Source organism: Nematostella vectensis, chromosome 3, assembly GCF_932526225.1.
Source record: "Nematostella vectensis chromosome 3, jaNemVect1.1, whole genome shotgun sequence".
Classification (NCBI taxonomy): Eukaryota; Metazoa; Cnidaria; class Anthozoa; order Actiniaria; family Edwardsiidae; genus Nematostella; species Nematostella vectensis.
Genome location: NC_064036.1, coordinates 20,750,051 through 20,771,801, shown reverse-complemented (window position 1 = coordinate 20,771,801; position 21,751 = coordinate 20,750,051). Strand labels below are relative to the sequence as shown.

The 21,751-nt window shown below is 37.3% G+C and overlaps 1 protein-coding gene across 4 annotated transcripts; it reads left to right on the top strand.

Moving 5' to 3' along the window:
- Positions 1-791: 791 nt before the first annotated feature.
- LOC116611810 lies at positions 792-21,429 on the top strand. Of its 4 annotated transcripts, none has more exons than XM_048724931.1 (7): positions 792-1,434; positions 2,504-2,590; positions 3,147-3,418; positions 3,689-3,964; positions 4,344-4,499; positions 4,914-5,035; positions 20,811-21,045. In XM_048724931.1, the coding sequence occupies exons 1-7, from the start codon at positions 972-974 to the stop codon at positions 20,848-20,850; spliced, it is 1,416 nt and encodes a 471-aa protein (XP_048580888.1). In that variant the 5' UTR covers positions 792-971; the 3' UTR covers positions 20,851-21,045. The 4 variants fall into 4 exon arrangements, with proteins under 4 accessions (XP_048580888.1, XP_048580887.1, XP_032228283.1 ...); XM_048724930.1 differs by having other exon boundaries at positions 797-1,434; positions 4,914-5,162; positions 20,811-21,429; XM_032372392.2 differs by lacking the exon at positions 2,504-2,590 and having other exon boundaries at positions 798-1,431; positions 4,914-5,162; positions 20,811-21,429.
- Positions 21,430-21,751: the final 322 nt, after the last annotated feature.

Sequence of the window (21,751 nt, the reverse complement as noted above, 5' to 3'; positions counted from 1 at the left end):
GTCTTTGGAATCCGGCATCGCTGCAGGGGCGCTTTCCAGCGCCGGGGTAGGGGTTCTGATCGGCGGTCCGCTGGCAGGTATCGCCGGGCTGATCGGTATCGTGGGCGCAGGCGCAGGGATAGTCTCTAGGGGTCTTACGAGCAAGGTGGCTAAACACGAAGAAACGATGGTTTTAGCGGAGAGTAAGAAAAACTCGATCAGCGAGCTGGTCTCTAAGGCTCTGCAAGACGGGCATATCTCAGACATAGAGTTTCGGCTAATACTCCGGGAACAAGAGAGATACTACGCGCTCAAGGCCAACTATCAGAGCTCGACACGGCCTCGCATCGCGTGAGAAAAAAAGCCCCCCGAGAAAGTCCCTTGAAACGCGCGAAAGGATGAAAAAGAGGCTGCGAGAAATTCGCGAAGAGTTCGGGAGCGAGGTGTTCGAGTAAAACTCAGGTTTAAACGGCAAGCTAGCGGCTTCGAATTTACGGCCGAAAAACGGTCATTCCGCGGGACTGGACTGCATTTTAGCAAGAGCTCGGTTTGTTATGTTATGATCTAACGCTAGTTTGCACGTGTGCAGAAAACTATCAAACTCTTGTTTACTTTGTATCAATCATCATTGGCTAGATTTTGACAGCTAACGCCTCGCCGAGGTTAAAGCGCAGCCAAGCGTGAAGTGGGCTTGATTCAAAGAGAGGATTATGTTGCCGGCTCTCATTTTTTTTGCACCCTCGGCCCAGCGTACCTCGGCCTTCGCGCACAGGGTTCCCAATATTCGAAAATAAAACATTTCCGAATAATCCACAATCAGAGCCGGCTAGCAGGGTTCGTATCTAAAAAAGCGAGTGGATCTTTAGGAGCAAAAGGAAGTCGCCTTCTTTTTTTGTGAGGGGGTGGGAGGGGGTCTCTAGTGCCAGTCCCTTGCTTTTTTTAAAAGCACGAATTTTTTCGAGTTATTTTATGCAGAACTCGATGGTGCAGAGATGTGCATGAAAATGAACAGTTTTGCTGTCGCCCTCGTTGCTTTTCTCGTCCTTGGCTCAGTACGAGCACAAAATGACGACAAAGCGGCGAATAAAGCAAGCAAGAAGACAGGACCGACCAATGTTTTCGAGGACCAAGGGAAGTTTGTCTTTGTTTATGACAACTTGTTCAGAAAAAACACAATACAAGCCCACCTGAACTTGATTTCTCTCGGCAATATTGAAGGAATGCTGTCTCCATGGCAGTACACATACAAGGATGACTACTTTAACATTAAAGTAGCAAATGGCACGAACAATATTCCTTGGACTTCGCCATTTGAGCTTGAAACTTTTATGGGCTCCACAGTCTATAAAACCATCGCCAAGATTGCTAAAACCGTCTCAAAAGGCAAAAAATATTTCCCGTACCGAATCTCTTCTTCAATGATTCGCAGATTGGACTTCATTACAGTTGGAGGTGGTGAGTTTATTTCTAGAACTCTAAACCTAATTAAAGAAACCACTAGGATTGTGCACAGGAAGTTATAAGCAAGGTGCATAACTTAGCTAACGAAATTGTAAATATTAAGTTAATTTAGGCTTACTTTTCTGCTGCCGTCTTTAAGGCAACGCTACCGCATTCACCAGTTAATTAATTAATTTTTTATTTTATTTTTTTATTTTTTAAATTGGTGTAAAGTCATTAATAGCCCTCACCAAGAAATTAAACTGAAACTATTCTGTTTATGCAAATCGACGCTGTTAATATTTATTCCGCACCAATGAATTCATTTGGTTGATTCCTGTCAAAAGGCACAATTATTGCAATTCACCAGATGCCATTGCCTTACAAATCATTGCTGAATAACTTCTAACAAATGCCATTGTTTTTCCTAAGCCCTCAATTCTTTGAAAATGCTTGAACAAATTGATTTGATATGTGATTACCGAAAATACTGAAACTTTTGAAGCATACATCAGGGGAGGCTTAGTGACAAGGGTGTGTGTGTTGACATACCCTTCTGTGCGGTGCTTTCTGTGTCACTCATTTCCCTTAGATTTGCTCTGTTTGTTGCAACACTCTTCCTCTGTTCTAGAATCTAGGACAATCTGGGACATCGAAATAGTTATCTTCCAGTTTATCGTTTGCAAGATGGTGAATCATTTCGAGGGGGCATTGATTGTTTAACTTTCAAATATTGGCTTTAATTTTGATTTGAAACCAAGGCAAAGACAGGCAGTTTTAATTGTAGCCATGGGCCGGAAAGGTTGTTTATGGCATGCTGCTGACAGGCTACAACAAGAATATTAGTTACCCATGTCTGCTTTTTATTTACAAAGCCCTCAGCAGATACAGAGATCCAATGTTCCATTTTGTACGCCCCCTCTTGACCTGGGATCTGTGCAACATGTTTATTTTCCGTAGATAGCATTCACTTACTCAAGTCACATGATATTCAGACCTCACTAATCGAGAGTGTGTGCAGATTTTAACTCATTACGCAAGCATTTTCATAGCCAATCAAATCCCCATAACCTTCTGCTTCCAGAGATTCAGGCACACAACAGCAGAGGAGCTCTGGGAACGAGAATGGATTCAAGCATATCAGAAATATATCACAATACTACAAAAAGTTGTAAATAATGTCACAGACCTCTATATAGTTCTTTAGTGATAGCATTTTGAGCTTTTTTTAAAACAACTTCTCTCTTTGGTGTTTCACTGACAACATGCTCAGCTGATTTGAGTCCGCGAAAGCAGGGAACAAGTTAGCAAGGGTCTGGATCTAGCCACCAAAATCTAGAAGGTTTAGCTAATTGGTCAATTTAAGGGACGTGAAATCTGACTCATTTCTTGATACAATACAATACTTTATTGAGAGGTTGATGTGAAATTAAACTAGTGACACAGAAAGTAAGCAAGTGACACAGAAAGCTCTGCGCAGGAGGGTAACCCAGACAAAATGTTGATACTTCAACTTCCCTATTTTCTGGGCACTTTGATAAAAAAAAAACAGCATAAGAGCTGGATAGGGGCATGCATCTTAGTGGAATACCCTTTATGGCATCTTTCACATAGGAATTTCCTTTGGCAGCCCAAATTTTGGGGTAGGGGGTTAAATCCCCTGTGTATTAATGCATACAGCAGTATATTATAGGCTAAAACAGCTCAAATGTCCATTTGCTGTTTAGATGATGAATCTGCTGATGATGAGTTAGTTGCTACAGTGCTTCTCACACCAAATCTCAAGAAAAATGATTATGGTGAAGTCATGTTCTACAAGCAGGATGGAGAGATGCTTGCTTCTGTATTCCATAAACAAGGTCGCATTTTGCTATGGAATGCTTCTGTTCCATATATTTTCAAACCTCCTGGCATGTCATACAAACAAGGAATTTATGCTCTTACCATCCGACTCACAACATTGAAAGAGAAGTTTGAAGAAGGAATAAAAGAATCAAAGGTTTGTCAATGGTTTTGTCACAACACTGCCTGGGGACAGGGGGGGCTAAAGGATGATAAGGAGAAAGGGGGGGGATAGACACCAAAATTGTACACCCAAAAGAATAACAATGATGCAAACTTACACCCCCCCCCCCCAAAAAAAAAAAAAAAAGAAAAACATTATATGGGTAAAGTGATGCAGTAAAAATAAAAGTAAAGATAAAATGTTGTGAACTATGTGCTTTCCAATCTACATCTTGTGCAAATGAGCTATGTGATGTATTTGTAGAAGGAAATTGAAGATGCTGATCAGTATGACAAAATGGACTTCCCCCTCTCTGACAACCTGCCAGTCCCTGAGGTGGCTTATGGCAAGCACCTCAAGAGGAAAGTGCTTGACCGCCAAGGGCGTGTGGTGTCATTCTTTGATGGTCTTTTTACCAAAGGAGACTTAGATGCCTTGCGGCTATACCTTCTTCATTACAACAGTGCATATGCTTATCAAGGCTACGATGAGAGCAAAGACACAGAGCATGACAATGTCTCATGGATTGCTGGTATTAAGGTGTGTGAATGCACATAGCTTGGAATGGGCACAAGATGCATACAGTATGGACCTCTCACAGTCTTTACTTTTAGACTTTCACATTATGTAGGTATAATATTGACAGCTCACCCCTCCTTGCCAAACCATGGCTATGTACCTGAAACAGTCCAAACTCAACTGTCCTACTGCTCACATATAACGTTGAGAATCCAAAGAATCTTGCTGGTATTTGTAAAGGGCTCACCTGTTTCATCTTATGTCCCCCTGTCCATTGGTCACAGTTCAGAGTCTCTTCTAACAGACACTCATGTAAAATGGCAGCTTATTTAATATAAACAACCGTAGTGTGACTATTTTTGGCAACACCAAAGTTTTTAAACACTTTGTCTTCTATTAGGTCTCTAAATTCATCAAGAGCCGCATTTGGAAGACCATTAACAGTGCTGTGGAGTATATCAGTAATGAGAAAGGGTGGTATCCTTATGATGTATCCATGAACATTATCAGAAACTCACACTATACAAGAATCCATGAGGACTGCGAGAACCACGAGGTGACTTGTATTTAGGGCAAGGACAAAGGGGGCCTTGCTAACAACTTTTAGAATGTTTATAAAATTGATTTAGTGAGGATTCAAATAAAGCTATGCTTACAGACAGCTCGAAGTGATCCAACCAGTGGGATTGCCAATCCAATAGTGATCCAACCAGTGGGATTGCCAATCCAATATTAGTTTGGTGTTCCAACAATTCTCATTCTCATTGAATAATAATTTGATAACATCATCTGAAAACTTTGATTGGCCAAATTTGTTTATCCTGGCCCGTTTCTGTGTCATCACGGTGGATTAAATAATTGATCAGTCATGGTAATTCCTTGGTGAGTCAGGGCTCATTTCGGTGTAAAGTGTGGAATGCTGCACAAGATAGTTTCATATTTTAACAGTATTGTTTGTTAACTATCCCAGGATGAGTTCACAGTCCTCATGTATCTGACCCCTGACTGGAAGGAAGAGTTTTATGGAGAGACCATCTACTTTGAGGAGATCCTAAGGCCCAATGGTCAGCAATTTCCCAAAGGCAAACAGAAGTATGATTGGCTGTTATCTGTCAAGCCAATGTATGGCCGGTTGGTTGTATTTAGAGGCATCATACCTCACTCGGCAAGACCACCTAGTCCAGGCTTCATGGGTGCTAGATATACTTTCGCTTGCAAGGTAGGACAGTACTAGCAAAACATGTATTATAGGGGGATGCACAGAGGTAGACTTTAGGTAGGCAAAATGCCATAATAAACAGTCCTGTTTTAGTGAGCATAGTTACTAAAGTGAGCATAGTAAGTTGCTAAAGTGAGCATATTAAGTTACTAAAGTGAGCATAGTAAGTTACTAAGGTGAGCATAGTAAGTTACTAAAGTGAGCGTAGTAAGTTACTAAAGTGAGCATAGTAAGTTACTAAAGTGAGCATAGTAAGTTACTAAAGTGAGCATAGTAAGTTACTAAAGTGAGCGTAGTAAGTTACTAAAGTGGGCATAGTAAGTAACTAAAGTGAGCATAGTAAGTTACTAAAGGGAGCGTAGTAAGTTACTAAAGTGAGCGTAGTAACTAAAGTGGGCATAGTAAGTTACTAAAGTGAGCATAGTAAGTTACTAAAGTGAGCATAGTCAGTTACTAAAGTGAGCATAGTAAGTAACTAAAGTGGGCATAGTAAGTTACTAAAGTGAGCGTAGTTAGTTACTAAAGTGAGCGTAGTAAGTTACTTACGTGAGCATAGTAAGTAACTAAAGGGAGCATAGTAAGTTACTAAAGTGAGCATAGTTAGTTACTAAAGTGAGCATAGTAAGTTACTAAGGTGAGCATAGTAAGTTACTAAGGTGAGCATAGTAAGTAACTAAAGTGGGCATAGTAAGTTACTAAAGTGAGCGTAGTAAGTTACTAAAGGGGGCATAGTTAGTTACTAAAGGGAGCGTAGTTAGTTACTAAAGTGGGCATAGTAAGTTACTAAAGTGAGCATAGTTAGTTACTAAAGTGAGCATAGTAAGTTACTAAAGTGAGCATAGTAAGTTACTAAAGTTAGTTACTAAAGTGAGCGTAAGTAACTAAGTAAGTTACTAAAGTGAGCGTAGTAAGTAACTAAAGTGAGCATAGTAAGTTACTAAAGTGAGCATAGTAAGTAACTAAAGTGAGCGTAGTAAGTTACTAAAGTGAGCATAGCAAGTTACTAAAGTGAGCATAGTCAGTTACTAAAGTGAGCATAGTAAGTAACTAAAGTGGGCATAGTAAGTTACTAAAGTGAGCGTAGTTAGTTACTAAAGGGAGCGTAGTAAGTTACTAAAGTGAGCGTAGTAAGTAACTAAAGTGGGCATAGTAAGTTACTAAAGTGAGCATAGTAAGTTACTAAAGTGAGCATAGTCAGTTACTAAAGTGAGCATAGTAAGTAACTAAAGTGGGCATAGTAAGTTACTAAAGTGAGCGTAGTTAGTTACTAAAGTGAGCATAGTAAGTTACTTAAGTGAGCATAGTAAGTAACTAAAGGGAGCATAGTAAGTTACTAAAGTGAGCATAGTTAGTTACTAAAGTGAGCATAGTAAGTTACTAAGGTGAGCATAGTAAGTTACTAAGGTGAGCATAGTAAGTAACTAAAGTGGGCATAGTAAGTTACTAAAGTGAGCGTAGTAAGTTACTAAAGGGGGCATAGTTAGTTACTAAAGGGAGCGTAGTTAGTTACTAAAGTGGGCATAGTAAGTTACTAAAGTGAGCATAGTTAGTTACTAAAGTGAGCATAGTAAGTTACTAAAGTAAGCATAGTAAGTTACTAAAGTGAGCATAGTAAGTAACTAAAGTGGGCATAGTAAGTTACTAAAGTGAGCGTAGTTAGTTACTAAAGTGAGCGTAGTAAGTTACTTAAGTGAGCATAGTAAGTAACTAAAGTGGGCATAGTAAGTAACTAAAGTGAGCGTAGTAAGTTACTAAAGTGAGCATAATAAGTTACTAAAGTGAGCGTAGTAAGTAACTAAAGTGGGCATAGTAAGTTACTAAAGTGAGCGTAGTTAGTTACTAAAGTGAGCGTAGTAAGTTACTTAAGTGAGCATGGTAAGTAACTAAAGGGAGCATAGTAAGTTACTAAAGTGAGCATAGTTAGTTACTAAAGTGAGCATAGTAAGTTACTAAGGTGAGCATAGTAAGTTACTAAAGTGAGCGTAGTAAGTTACTAAAGTGGGCATAGTAAGTTACTAAAGTGAGCGTAGTAATTTACTAAAGTGAACATAGTAAGTAACTAAAGGGAGCGTAGTAAGTAACTAAAGTGGGCATAGTTAGTTACTAAAGTGAGCATAGTAAGTTACTAAAATGAGCATAGTTAGTTACTAAAGTGAGCATAGTAAGTTACTAAAATGAGCATAGTTAGTTACTAAAGTGAGCGTAGTAAGTAACTAAAGTGGGCATAGTAAGTAACTAAAGTGAGCATAGTAAGTTACTAAAGTGAGCATAGTAAGTAACTAAAGGGAGCATAGTAAGTTACTAAAGTGAGCATAGTTAGTTACTAAAGTGAGCATAGTAAGTTACTAAGGTGAGCATAGTAAGTTACTAAAGTGAGCATAGTTAGTTACTATAATGAGCATAGTTAGTTACTAAGGTGAGCATAGTAAGTTACTAAAATGAGCATAGTTAGTTACTAAAGTGAGCGTAGTAAGTTACTAAAGTGGGCATAGTAAGTTACTAAAGTGAGCATAGTAAGTAACTAAAGGGAGCATAGTAAGTTACTAAAGTGAGCATAGTTAGTTACTAAAGTGGGCATAGTCAGTTACTAAAGGGGGCATAGTTAGTTACTAAGGTGAGCATAGTAAGTAACTAAAGTGGGCATAGTAAGTTACTAAAGTGAGCGTAGTAAGTTACTAAAGGGGGCATAGTTAGTTACTAAAGGGAGCGTAGTTAATTACTAAAGTGGGCATAGTAAGTTACTAAAGTGAGCATAGTTAGTTACTAAAGTGAGCATAGTAAGGTACTAAAGTGAGCATAGTAAGTTACTAAAGTTAGTTACTAAAGTGAGCGTAAGTAAGTAAGTTACTAAAGTGAGCGTAGTAAGTAACTAAAGTGAGCATAGTAAGTTACTAAAGTGAGCATAGTAAGTTACTAAAGTGAGCGTAGTAAGTTACTAAAGTGAGCATAGCAAGTTACTAAAGTGAGCATAGTAAGTTACTAAAGTGAGCATAGTCAGTTACTAAAGTGAGCATAGTAAGTAACTAAGGTTAGCATAGTAAGTAACTAAAGTTAGTTACTAAAGTGAGCGTAAGTAACTAAGTAAGTTACTAAAGTGAGCGTAGTAAGTAACTAAAGTGAGCATAGTAAGTTACTAAAGTGAGCATAGTAAGTAACTAAAGTGAGCGTAGTAAGTTACTAAAGTGAGCATAGCAAGTTACTAAAGTGAGCATAGTTAGTTACTAAAGTGAGCATAGTAAGTTACTAAGGTGAGCATAGTAAGTTACTAAGGTGAGCATAGTAAGTAACTAAAGTGGGCATAGTAAGTTACTAAAGTGAGCGTAGTAAGTTACTAAAGGGGGCATAGTTAGTTACTAAAGGGAGCGTAGTTAGTTACTAAAGTGGGCATAGTAAGTTACTAAAGTGAGCATAGTTAGTTACTAAAGTGAGCATAGTAAGTTACTAAAGTGAGCATAGTAAGTTACTAAAGTTAGTTACTAAAGTGAGCGTAAGTAACTAAGTAAGTTACTAAAGTGAGCGTAGTAAGTAACTAAAGTGAGCATAGTAAGTTACTAAAGTGAGCATAGTAAGTAACTAAAGTGAGCGTAGTAAGTTACTAAAGTGAGCATAGCAAGTTACTAAAGTGAGCATAGTCAGTTACTAAAGTGAGCATAGTAAGTAACTAAAGTGGGCATAGTAAGTTACTAAAGTGAGCGTAGTTAGTTACTAAAGGGAGCGTAGTAAGTTACTAAAGTGAGCGTAGTAAGTAACTAAAGTGGGCATAGTAAGTTACTAAAGTGAGCATAGTAAGTTACTAAAGTGAGCATAGTCAGTTACTAAAGTGAGCATAGTAAGTAACTAAAGTGGGCATAGTAAGTTACTAAAGTGAGCGTAGTTAGTTACTAAAGTGAGCGTAGTAAGTTACTTAAGTGAGCATAGTAAGTAACTAAAGGGAGCATAGTAAGTTACTAAAGTGAGCATAGTTAGTTACTAAAGTGAGCATAGTAAGTTACTAAGGTGAGCATAGTAAGTTACTAAGGTGAGCATAGTAAGTAACTAAAGTGGGCATAGTAAGTTACTAAAGTGAGCGTAGTAAGTTACTAAAGGGGGCATAGTTAGTTACTAAAGGGAGCGTAGTTAGTTACTAAAGTGGGCATAGTAAGTTACTAAAGTGAGCATAGTTAGTTACTAAAGTGAGCATAGTAAGTTACTAAAGTGAGCATAGTAAGTTACTAAAGTGAGCATAGTAAGTAACTAAAGTGGGCATAGTAAGTTACTAAAGTGAGCGTAGTTAGTTACTAAAGTGAGCGTAGTAAGTTACTTAAGTGAGCATAGTAAGTAACTAAAGTGGGCATAGTAAGTAACTAAAGTGAGCGTAGTAAGTTACTAAAGTGAGCATAATAAGTTACTAAAGTGAGCGTAGTAAGTAACTAAAGTGGGCATAGTAAGTTACTAAAGTGAGCGTAGTTAGTTACTAAAGTGAGCGTAGTAAGTTACTTAAGTGAGCATGGTAAGTAACTAAAGGGAGCATAGTAAGTTACTAAAGTGAGCATAGTTAGTTACTAAAGTGAGCATAGTAAGTTACTAAGGTGAGCATAGTAAGTTACTAAAGTGAGCGTAGTAAGTTACTAAAGTGGGCATAGTAAGTTACTAAAGTGAGCGTAGTAATTTACTAAAGTGAACATAGTAAGTAACTAAAGGGAGCGTAGTAAGTAACTAAAGTGGGCATAGTTAGTTACTAAAGTGAGCATAGTAAGTTACTAAAATGAGCATAGTTAGTTACTAAAGTGAGCATAGTAAGTTACTAAAATGAGCATAGTTAGTTACTAAAGTGAGCGTAGTAAGTAACTAAAGTGGGCATAGTAAGTAACTAAAGTGAGCATAGTAAGTTACTAAAGTGAGCATAGTAAGTAACTAAAGGGAGCATAGTAAGTTACTAAAGTGAGCATAGTTAGTTACTAAAGTGAGCATAGTAAGTTACTAAGGTGAGCATAGTAAGTTACTAAAGTGAGCATAGTTAGTTACTATAATGAGCATAGTTAGTTACTAAGGTGAGCATAGTAAGTTACTAAAATGAGCATAGTTAGTTACTAAAGTGAGCGTAGTAAGTTACTAAAGTGGGCATAGTAAGTTACTAAAGTGAGCATAGTAAGTAACTAAAGGGAGCATAGTAAGTTACTAAAGTGAGCATAGTTAGTTACTAAAGTGGGCATAGTCAGTTACTAAAGGGGGCATAGTTAGTTACTAAGGTGAGCATAGTAAGTAACTAAAGTGGGCATAGTAAGTTACTAAAGTGAGCGTAGTAAGTTACTAAAGGGGGCATAGTTAGTTACTAAAGGGAGCGTAGTTAATTACTAAAGTGGGCATAGTAAGTTACTAAAGTGAGCATAGTTAGTTACTAAAGTGAGCATAGTAAGGTACTAAAGTGAGCATAGTAAGTTACTAAAGTTAGTTACTAAAGTGAGCGTAAGTAAGTAAGTTACTAAAGTGAGCGTAGTAAGTAACTAAAGTGAGCATAGTAAGTTACTAAAGTGAGCATAGTAAGTTACTAAAGTGAGCGTAGTAAGTTACTAAAGTAAGCATAGCAAGTTACTAAAGTGAGCATAGTAAGTTACTAAAGTGAGCATAGTCAGTTACTAAAGTGAGCATAGTAAGTAACTAAGGTTAGCATAGTAAGTAACTAAAGTGGGCATAGTAAGTTACTAAAGTGAGCATAGTCAGTTACTAAAGTGAGCATAGTAAGTAACTAAGGTGAGCATAGTAAGTAACTAAAGTGAGCGTAGTAAGTTACTAAAGTGAGCGTAGTAAGTAACTAAAGTGGGCATAGTAAGTAACTAAAGTGAGCATAGTAAGTTACTAAAGTGAGCATAGTAAGTAACTCAAGGGAGCATAGTAAGTTACTAAAGTGAGCATAGTTAGTTACTAAAGGGAGCATAGTAAGTTACTAAAGGGAGTAAGTTACTAAAAAGTAAGCGTAGTAAGTTACTAAAGTGAGCATAGTAAGTAACTAAAGTGGGCATAGTAAGTTACTAAAGTGAGCATAGTTAGTTACTAAAGTGAGCGTAGTAAGTAACTAAAGTGGGCATAGTAAGTTACTAAAGTGAGCATAGTAAGTTACTAAGGTGAGCATAGTAAGTAACTAAAGTGGGCATAGTAAGTAAGTAAAGTGAGCATAATAACTTACTAAAGTGAGCATAGTAAGTAACTAAAGGGAGCATAGTAAGTTACTAAAGTGAGCATAGTTAGTTACTAAAGTGAGCATAGTAAGTTACTAAGGTGAGCATAGTAAGTTACTAAAGTGAGCGTAGTAAGTTACTAAAGTGGGCATAGTAAGTTACTAAAGTGAGCGTACTAAGTTACTAAAGGGGGCATAGTAAGTTACTAAAGTGAGCATAGTAAGTAACTAAAGGGAGCATAGTAAGTTACTAAAGTGAGCGTAGTAAGTTACTAAAGGGGGCATAGTCAGTTACTAAAGTGAGCATAGTAAGTAACTAAGGTGAGCATAGTAAGTAACTAAAGTGAGCGTAGTAAGTTACTAAAGGGGGCATAGTTAGTTACTAAAGGGGGCATAGTTAGTTACTAAAGTGGGCATAGTAAGTTACTAAAGTGAGCATAGTTAGTTACTAAAGTGAGCATAGTAAGTAACTAAAGTGGGCATAGTAAGTTACTAAAGGGGGCATAGTAAGTTACTAAGGTGAGCATAGTAAGTTACTAAAGTGAGCGTAGTAAGTTACTAAATTGAGCGTACTAAGTTACTAAAGGGGGCATAGTAAGTTACTAAAGTGAGCATAGTAAGTAACTAAAGTGAGCATAGTAAGTAACTAAAGTGAGCGTAGTAAGTTACTAAAGTGAGCGTAGTAAGTTACTAAAGGGGGCATAGTTAGTTACTAAAGGGGGCATAGTTAGTTACTAAAGGGAGCGTAGTTAGTTACTAAAGTGGGCATAGTAAGTTACTAAAGTGAGCATAGTAAGTTACTAAAGTGAGCGTAGTAAGTTACTAAAGTGAGCATAGTAAGTTACTAAAGTGAGCATAGTAAGTAACTAAAGTGAGCGTAAGTAAGTAAGTAAGTTACTAAAGTGAGCGTAGTAAGTAACTAAAGTGAGCATAGTAAGTTACTAAAGTGAGCATAGTAAGTAACTAAAGTGAGCGTAGTAAGTTACTAAAGTGAGCATAGCAAGTTACTAAAGTGAGCATAGTAAGTTACTAAAGTGAGCATAGTTAGTTACTAAAGGGAGCGTAGTAAGTTACTAAAGGGAGCATAGTAAGTTACTAAAGTGAGCATAGTTAGTTACTAAAGGGAGCATAGTAAGTTACTAAAGGGAGTAAGTTACTAAAAAGTAAGCGTAGTAAGTTACTAAAGTGAGCATAGTAAGTTACTAAAGTGAGCATAGTAAGTTACTAAAGTGAGCGTAGTAAGTTACTAAAGGGAGCGTAGTAAGTTACTAAAGTGAGCGTAGTAAGTTACTAAATGGGGCATAGTAAGTTTCTAAAGTGAACATAGTAAGTTACTAAAGGGGGCATAGTAAGTTACTAAAGGGGGCATAGTAAGTTACTAAAGGGGGCATAGTAAGTTACTAAAGTGAGCGTAGTAAGTTACTAAAGTGAGCGTAGTAAGTTACTAAAGTGAGCGTAGTAAGTTACTAAAGTGAGCATAGTAAGTTACTAAAGTGAGCGTAGTAAGTTCCTAAAGTGAGCGTAGTAAGTTACTAAAGTGAGCGTAGTAAGTTACTAAATGGGGCATAGTAAGTTTCTAAAGTGAACATAGTAAGTTACTAAAGGGGGCATAGTAAGTTACTAAAGGGGGCATAGTAAGTTACTAAAGTGAGCATAGTAAGTTACTTAAGTGAGCATAGTAAGTTACTAAAGTGAGCATAGTAAGTTACTAAAGTGAGCATAGTAAGTTACTAAAGTGAGCATAGTTAGTTACTAAAGTGAGCATAGTAAGTTACTAAGGTGAGCATAGTAAGTTACTAAAGTGAGCGTAGTAAGTTACTAAAGTGGGCATAGTAAGTTACTAAAGTGAGCGTACTAAGTTACTAAAGGGGGCATAGTAAGTTACTAAAGTGAGCATAGTAAGTAACTAAAGGGAGCATAGTAAGTAACTAAAGGGAGCATAGTAAGTTACTAAAGTGAGCGTAGTAAGTTACTAAAGGGGGCATAGTCAGTTACTAAAGTGAGCATAGTAAGTAACTAAGGTGAGCATAGTAAGTAACTAAAGTGAGCGTAGTAAGTTACTAAAGGGGGCATAGTTAGTTACTAAAGGGGGCATAGTTAGTTACTAAAGTGGGCATAGTAAGTTACTAAAGTGAGCATAGTTAGTTACTAAAGTGAGCATAGTAAGTAACTAAAGTGGGCATAGTAAGTTACTAAAGGGGGCATAGTAAGTTACTAAGGTGAGCATAGTAAGTTACTAAAGTGAGCGTAGTAAGTTACTAAATTGAGCGTACTAAGTTACTAAAGGGGGCATAGTAAGTTACTAAAGTGAGCATAGTAAGTAACTAAAGTGAGCATAGTAAGTAACTAAAGTGAGCGTAGTAAGTTACTAAAGTGAGCGTAGTAAGTTACTAAAGGGGGCATAGTTAGTTACTAAAGGGGGCATAGTTAGTTACTAAAGGGAGCGTAGTTAGTTACTAAAGTGGGCATAGTAAGTTACTAAAGTGAGCATAGTTAGTTACTAAAGTGAGCATAGTAAGTTACTAAAGTTAGTTACTAAAGTGAGCATAGTAAGTAACTAAAGTGGGCATAGTAAGTTACTAAAGGGGGCATAGTAAGTTACTAAGGTGAGCATAGTAAGTTACTAAAGTGAGCGTAGTAAGTTACTAAAGTGAGCGTAGTAAGTAACTAAAGTGAGCATAGTAAGTTACTAAAGTGAGCATAGTAAGTAACTAAAGTGAGCGTAGTAAGTTACTAAAGTGAGCATAGCAAGTTACTAAAGTGAGCATAGTAAGTTACTAAAGTGAGCATAGTTAGTTACTAAAGGGAGCGTAGTAAGTTACTAAAGGGAGCATAGTAAGTTACTAAAGTGAGCATAGTTAGTTACTAAAGGGAGCATAGTAAGTTACTAAAGGGAGTAAGTTACTAAAAAGTAAGCGTAGTAAGTTACTAAAGTGAGCATAGTAAGTTACTAAAGTGAGCATAGTAAGTTACTAAAGTGAGCGTAGTAAGTTACTAAAGTGAGCGTAGTAAGTTACTAAAGTGAGCGTAGTAAGTTACTAAATGGGGCATAGTAAGTTTCTAAAGTGAACATAGTAAGTTACTAAAGGGGGCATAGTAAGTTACTAAAGGGGGCATAGTAAGTTACTAAAGGGGGCATAGTAAGTTACTAAAGTGAGCGTAGTAAGTTACTAAAGTGAGCGTAGTAAGTTACTAAAGTGAGCGTAGTAAGTTACTAAAGTGAGCATAGTAAGTTACTAAAGTGAGCGTAGTAAGTTCCTAAAGTGAGCGTAGTAAGTTACTAAAGTGAGCGTAGTAAGTTACTAAATGGGGCATAGTAAGTTTCTAAAGTGAACATAGTAAGTTACTAAAGGGGGCATAGTAAGTTACTAAAGGGGGCATAGTAAGTTACTAAAGTGAGCATAGTAAGTTACTTAAGTGAGCATAGTAAGTTACTAAAGTGAGCATAGTAAGTTACTAAAGTGAGCATAGTAAGTTACTAAAGTGAGCATAGTTAGTTACTAAAGTGAGCATAGTAAGTTACTAAGGTGAGCATAGTAAGTTACTAAAGTGAGCGTAGTAAGTTACTAAAGTGGGCATAGTAAGTTACTAAAGTGAGCGTACTAAGTTACTAAAGGGGGCATAGTAAGTTACTAAAGTGAGCATAGTAAGTAACTAAAGGGAGCATAGTAAGTAACTAAAGGGAGCATAGTAAGTTACTAAAGTGAGCGTAGTAAGTTACTAAAGGGGGCATAGTCAGTTACTAAAGTGAGCATAGTAAGTAACTAAGGTGAGCATAGTAAGTAACTAAAGTGAGCGTAGTAAGTTACTAAAGGGGGCATAGTTAGTTACTAAAGGGGGCATAGTTAGTTACTAAAGTGGGCATAGTAAGTTACTAAAGTGAGCATAGTTAGTTACTAAAGTGAGCATAGTAAGTAACTAAAGTGGGCATAGTAAGTTACTAAAGGGGGCATAGTAAGTTACTAAGGTGAGCATAGTAAGTTACTAAAGTGAGCGTAGTAAGTTACTAAATTGAGCGTACTAAGTTACTAAAGGGGGCATAGTAAGTTACTAAAGTGAGCATAGTAAGTAACTAAAGTGAGCATAGTAAGTAACTAAAGTGAGCGTAGTAAGTTACTAAAGTGAGCGTAGTAAGTTACTAAAGGGGGCATAGTTAGTTACTAAAGGGGGCATAGTTAGTTACTAAAGGGAGCGTAGTTAGTTACTAAAGTGGGCATAGTAAGTTACTAAAGTGAGCATAGTTAGTTACTAAAGTGAGCATAGTAAGTTACTAAAGTTAGTTACTAAAGTGAGCGTAAGTAAGTAAGTAAGTTACTAAAGTGAGCGTAGTAAGTAACTAAAGTGAGCATAGTTAGTTACTAAAGTGAGCATAGTAAGTAACTAAAGTGGGCATAGTAAGTTACTAAAGGGGGCATAGTAAGTTACTAAGGTGAGCATAGTAAGTTACTAAAGTGAGCGTAGTAAGTTACTAAATTGAGCGTACTAAGTTACTAAAGGGGGCATAGTAAGTTACTAAAGTGAGCATAGTAAGTAACTAAAGTGAGCATAGTAAGTAACTAAAGTGAGCGTAGTAAGTTACTAAAGTGAGCGTAGTAAGTTACTAAAGGGGGCATAGTTAGTTACTAAAGGGGGCATAGTTAGTTACTAAAGGGAGCGTAGTTAGTTACTAAAGTGGGCATAGTAAGTTACTAAAGTGAGCATAGTTAGTTACTAAAGTGAGCATAGTAAGTTACTAAAGTTAGTTACTAAAGTGAGCGTAAGTAAGTAAGTAAGTTACTAAAGTGAGCGTAGTAAGTAACTAAAGTGAGCATAGTAAGTTACTAAAGTGAGCATAGTAAGTAACTAAAGTGAGCGTAGTAAGTTACTAAAGTGAGCATAGCAAGTTACTAAAGTGAGCATAGTAAGTTACTAAAGTGAGCATAGTTAGTTACTAAAGGGAGCGTAGTAAGTTACTAAAGGGAGCATAGTAAGTTACTAAAGTGAGCATAGTTAGTTACTAAAGGGAGCATAGTAAGTTACTAAAGGGAGTAAGTTACTAAAAAGTGAGCGTAGTAAGTTACTAAAGTGAGCATAGTAAGTTACTAAAGTGAGCATAGTAAGTTACTAAAGTGAGCGTAGTAAGTTACTAAAGTGAGCGTAGTAAGTTACTAAAGTGAGCGTAGTAAGTTACTAAATGGGGCATAGTAAGTTTCTAAAGTGAACATAGTAAGTTACTAAAGGGGGCATAGTAAGTTACTAAAGTGGGCATAGTAAGTTACTAAAGGGGGCATAGTAAGTTACTAAAGTGAGCGTAGTAAGTTACTAAAGTGAGCGTAGTAAGTTACTAAAGTGAGCGTAGTAAGTTACTAAAGTGAGCGTAGTAAGTTACTAAAGTGAGCATAGTAAGTTACTAAAGTGAGCGTAGTAAGTTACTAAAGTGAGCGTAGTAAGTTCCTAAAGTGAGCGTAGTAAGTTACTAAATGGGGCATAGTAAGTTTCTAAAGTGAACATAGTAAGTTACTAAAGGGGGCATAGTAAGTTACTAAAGGGGGCATAGTAAGTTACTAAAGTGAGCATAGTAAGTTACTAAAGTGAGCATAGTAAGTTACTAAAGTGAGCATAGTAAGTTACTAAAGTGAGCATAGTAAGTTACTAAAGTGAGCGTAGTAAGTTACTAAAGTTAGCATAGTTAGTTACGAAAGTCGGCATAGTAAGTTACTAAAGTGAGCATAGTAAGTTACTAAAGTGAGCGTAGCAAGTAACTAAAGTGAGGGTAGTAAGTTACTAAAGTGAGCATAGTAAGTTACTAAAGTGAGCATAGTAAGTTGCTTAATTGAGCATAGTAAGTTACTAAAGTGAGCATAGTAAGTTACTAAAGTGAGCATAGTAAAGTACTAAAATGAGCATAGTTAGTTACTAAAGTGGGCATAGTAAGTTACTTAAGTGAGCATAGTAAGTTACTAAAGTGAGCATAGTAAGTTACTAAAGTGAGCATAGTAAGTTACTAAAGTGAGCGTAGTAAGTTACTAAAGTTAGCATAGTTAGTTACTAAAGTGAGCATAGTAAGTTACTAAAGTGAGCATAGTAAGTTACTAAAGTGAGCGTAGCAAGTAACTAAAGTGAGGGTAGTAAGTTACTAAAGTGAGCATAGTAAGTTACTAAAGTGAGCATAGTAAGTTGCTTAATTGAGCATAGTAAGTTACTAAAGTGAGCATAGTAAGTTACTAAAGTGAGCATAGTAAAGTACTAAAATGAGCATAGTTAGTTACTAAAGTGGGCATAGTAAGTTACTATTCACCGACCAGCTTTCTTACATTTTTTACCCACCATCTTTCTTACATATTCACCCACCGTCTTTCTTACATATTCACCTACCATCTCCCTTACATGTTCATCCACCATCTTTCTTACATATTGGCAAACCGCCTTTCTTACATATTCACCCACTCTTCTCCTTACAAGATTTTCGACTACATCGTTTTACAAGGATATAAAAGGAACATACATGTCCGATACACCAACAAAATACCAGTGGTACGAGTCGTGAAGCAGAAATCTCCAGTGGTACAAGTGATGTTTTGGGTATCCTGTTTTGTAAAAGTTGTTTAGTGGTGTTTGGGTATCCTGTGATAAAATACCAGTGGTACGTTTCGTGAAGCAGAAATCTCCAGTGATATAAGTGGTGTTTTGGTATATGGGTATCCTGTGTTGTAAAAGTTGTTTAGTGGTGGTTGGGTATCCTGTGATAAAATACCAGTGGTACGTGTTTTGCATATGATAAGGGGCACTTAGAAAATACACTGGCATGACACCATTGGAGCAACTGGACTATCCACTGGCACCATTGGTACCAGTGGTACGAGTGGTGGAACAATGGCTCACCACTCGTACAAGTGGTGTTTTGTATGCCACTAGCGACTGTGTTGTCAGATGACCGATCAAAATGACTAAACTACCCTTATAACATTGTTCGTCGGACAACCCTCAAAAGGAATCCAGCTAACTCTCGCCCCTGACTTTTTTGTGTGGTGGTGGGTGTCTTCTATTTGTAGAAGTTTCCTTAGAAAGGACCTAATTTGAGAGTTTGAAGTTACTTGAGGTTACTTCAAACTCAGAGTACTCCTTATATGAGCAAAACCGAGCTAACAATCTGTAGTCCAATCAATCTACGGTTTAAGATCGGACTAATTGCAACACAAGGTTTTTCGACGTTTTTGTATAAATTAAGTCTCCCTTTATAACATACCAAAAGTCTAAAAACCGCATCGAATTTCCCCATACAAGGCTTGTATGAAAAACCACAGAAATCCCAAATCATGAAAATCACGAAAAATACACATACTTTAAACATAATCAAGTTTATACCACTATAAATGATAAGAAATATATATTTCTACACAATCTGGAAAAAATCAACGTTATCTGATATAGCTAATCTATTTTGGGCAAAACCCACAGATTTCTATCTTTACGGGTCTTTAGAAGGAGAATCAAGCACATCATGTAATTATTATCATTAGTTTGAGTTTGTTTGATTTTAATGGCGTTGATCTCAAGTTTATTGTTATCTTTCCGCAACCTTGTTTTCAGTTATAATTATTAAGCGTGATTTTAAATGCAGGACCCCAGTGATACAGACACCGTCTGAATGGGCTTATCCTGTTAAAAAAAGTATAGATTTTGTCACCATCACGATGCTTGTAGACATTCAAACCCTTTTAGACAGTTCTGAAAGTTCTTGCGGAAAGATCGCCCTTTTTTGCAAGACCATACACTGAAAAACACCTGCACGGGTGTTCAAGTCGACAGAGCAATTAATGCTGATACCGCTAAAGCGACCGAAGAAGAGATCTTGTTAGCAGTTAGTACAACCTCGCAATCGGCTGTTAATGACGTCGTACATGCTACAGCTGTCGTTTCAGCACTCAACTCTAGCTCACCCCCAGAAGACCTTAAACCACATTTTTCCTTTGAGCTCTGAAGCTTTCCTCCAGCATTGCTAGACTTAATGATATGTACCCGAGGAAAAGCGGTTGTGGCACAATGGAAACAGAAGCTGACGAATCGAATATATGATGACGAATCGAATATATGATTGCTTTTGTGGAAAGCTGCAGTAAAATCGTCCACACGATTAGCATCACCGTTCCTGTTGATGACAATAATTCCGCATGGAAGCCCATGACATCTACCTGAGCCGAAATTCAAGTCTACACGAAGATGTGGGGAATCACGGCCATAAATGAGCTGCTAGGGAAAAGTTTTAATGTTATTTCTATTTCTCATTTCAATTTTCGCTTTTTATCCATGCGCTTCTTGCTTGTGATACCATCTTCCATGAATACAGGTACAGGCTGGCAAAGGGGGGTTTAGCTCACGTTTCACGGACCGGGCAAAATGGCTTTTCACGTTTCACGGACCGAAAAATGGTTTTAAATCGTTAAATCACGTTTCACGGACGTCGAAATATACGATTTCATGTTTTTCGTGGGCGAAAAATGGCCAAATCTCATTTCACGAAAATACCCTTAACCACCCTGACGGGTAGGTAAGGGGGCATCGTTCAAAAAGCTTGTCTCAGGACAGGACAGAGCTAAGAGAGCAACCTAATCTACCCCAACTTAAGCAGCAGCCATGTTCCACAGTTCCAAGTTCCGGTATTCTATCAATTCAACCAATGAAAAGGCGATATAATAGCGGTCTGAAGCTTGAGCCTAGATGTTGGTCAACGACAGGGTGAACCCTTAACAGATCTTGAGAGAACTCCAGGACTGCAGCACGTTTAGTGCTCCCGCCGCATGAACAATCTAGTGTTCTCGCCCTACGGCCAATACAAAGGGCAATCGTGTACTAATTCCCTCTCAATTGGGTCTTAATTTTAAAGAAATTATAAAAACTTCCGACATTAAAAAATATATTTTCACAGAAAACTATACCATGAAAATAATTATAAGTATAATGTGTCCATATACTTCCTAGATTTATACTAAACAATGACATGATTATTGAGAGCCGCTAAGCACTATTGGTATGAGAACCTGATTTCATCACGTATAGTCGTTTATGAAAACGAAATATCTACAAGATCAAAGTGGTAGTGACAAGGATAAAAAAATCTGCATTTTACCCAAAATAACTGAACCAATTCAAATAACTTTAGTTGTTTTTATCCAAAATGTGTAGATATATATATTACTAGTAATCTATAGTGGTATAAATTCCTTTTTATCTAAAGTATGTATTTTTTTCGTTATTTTCATGATTTGGGAACCCTGTGGTTTTTCATACAAGCCTTGTATCTGGAAATTCGTTCCCGTTTTTCGGTATATTAACGTGCTCCGATTTTTTTTAGACTTTTTTAGAGTATTTTAAAGAGGTATAGAGCTTTCAGTATGTTATATACTTTCTGTGCAAGAAACCGCTAAAAACCTTGTGTTGCAATTAGTCCGATGTTGGCCACCTGTTTGACGTAGATTGCCTGGACTACTAAAACACCCTTTTATGCGGATGCGCAGGTATCAAGGACTTATCACATCGCGCATGCCAAAATGCTGAGGGAATCTATTGAAGGCGATGAGCCTGGATCCCCGGATGAAAAGCTGTCCACTGATTTGCTGAACCAAGAATACGATGAACCAACCCCTGAACGACCAACGAAGTTCTTGGAAGAGGAACTAGCGAAGAGAAAGCAAGAGAAACAGGATCGAATGAGAGAAGAGAAGTTGAAACTTCTTCAGCGAATCACAAAAATGTAGGATGATTATTTTTGGAAAAAATAAAAATAAACAAATAACGATGGTAAAAACTCTAAGGCAAAGGAGGTAGATAAAACGAAGAATAAAAAAACTAGTTTCTAGTTTGTTAATTGGGCCTCAGATACCAGTCTACTTTCACCCAGTGGGAGTTAGATGGTAACAATGTCTTAGAGCGATGCCCATACATGTTTAAAATACGCTCTGGGAGTTAGTTACCTTGAAGTAACAACATGAGATAAGCTCTCTATTTTAGGTACATAATACCCAATGCAATATTTATTAACTGTTTTCGGCGCCCCCGTAGCGTTTGTATTTATCTTAAACATGACTGATGTATAACGTAAGAAAGGGTTTAAAGTAAAAGTGAAACTTAGCAGTAGTTTGTCGTTTAAATTTCTGTATGCAGGGGCGTGTCTCGAAAAAAAGTCTTTTCATGTAAATATTGGAGCAAATCGGCCCTTTGGAGGGAATGTGTGCCCTGGGTCTCCCTACTGTTTTGGATATGTCATAACATGGAATTCACACGTGCATTGAGATCGCTTGGCTGCACCCGAGAGATCTCCGATGTATAATAATAGGGAATCCAACATAAGAGGCAATCGCGTAACAGTTGTTGGATTTTCTATTATCATCGGAAATCTGGTACAGCCAAGCGCTTTGTGCTTCAATATTTACCTGAATGTTCGGTTACAGTAAAAACT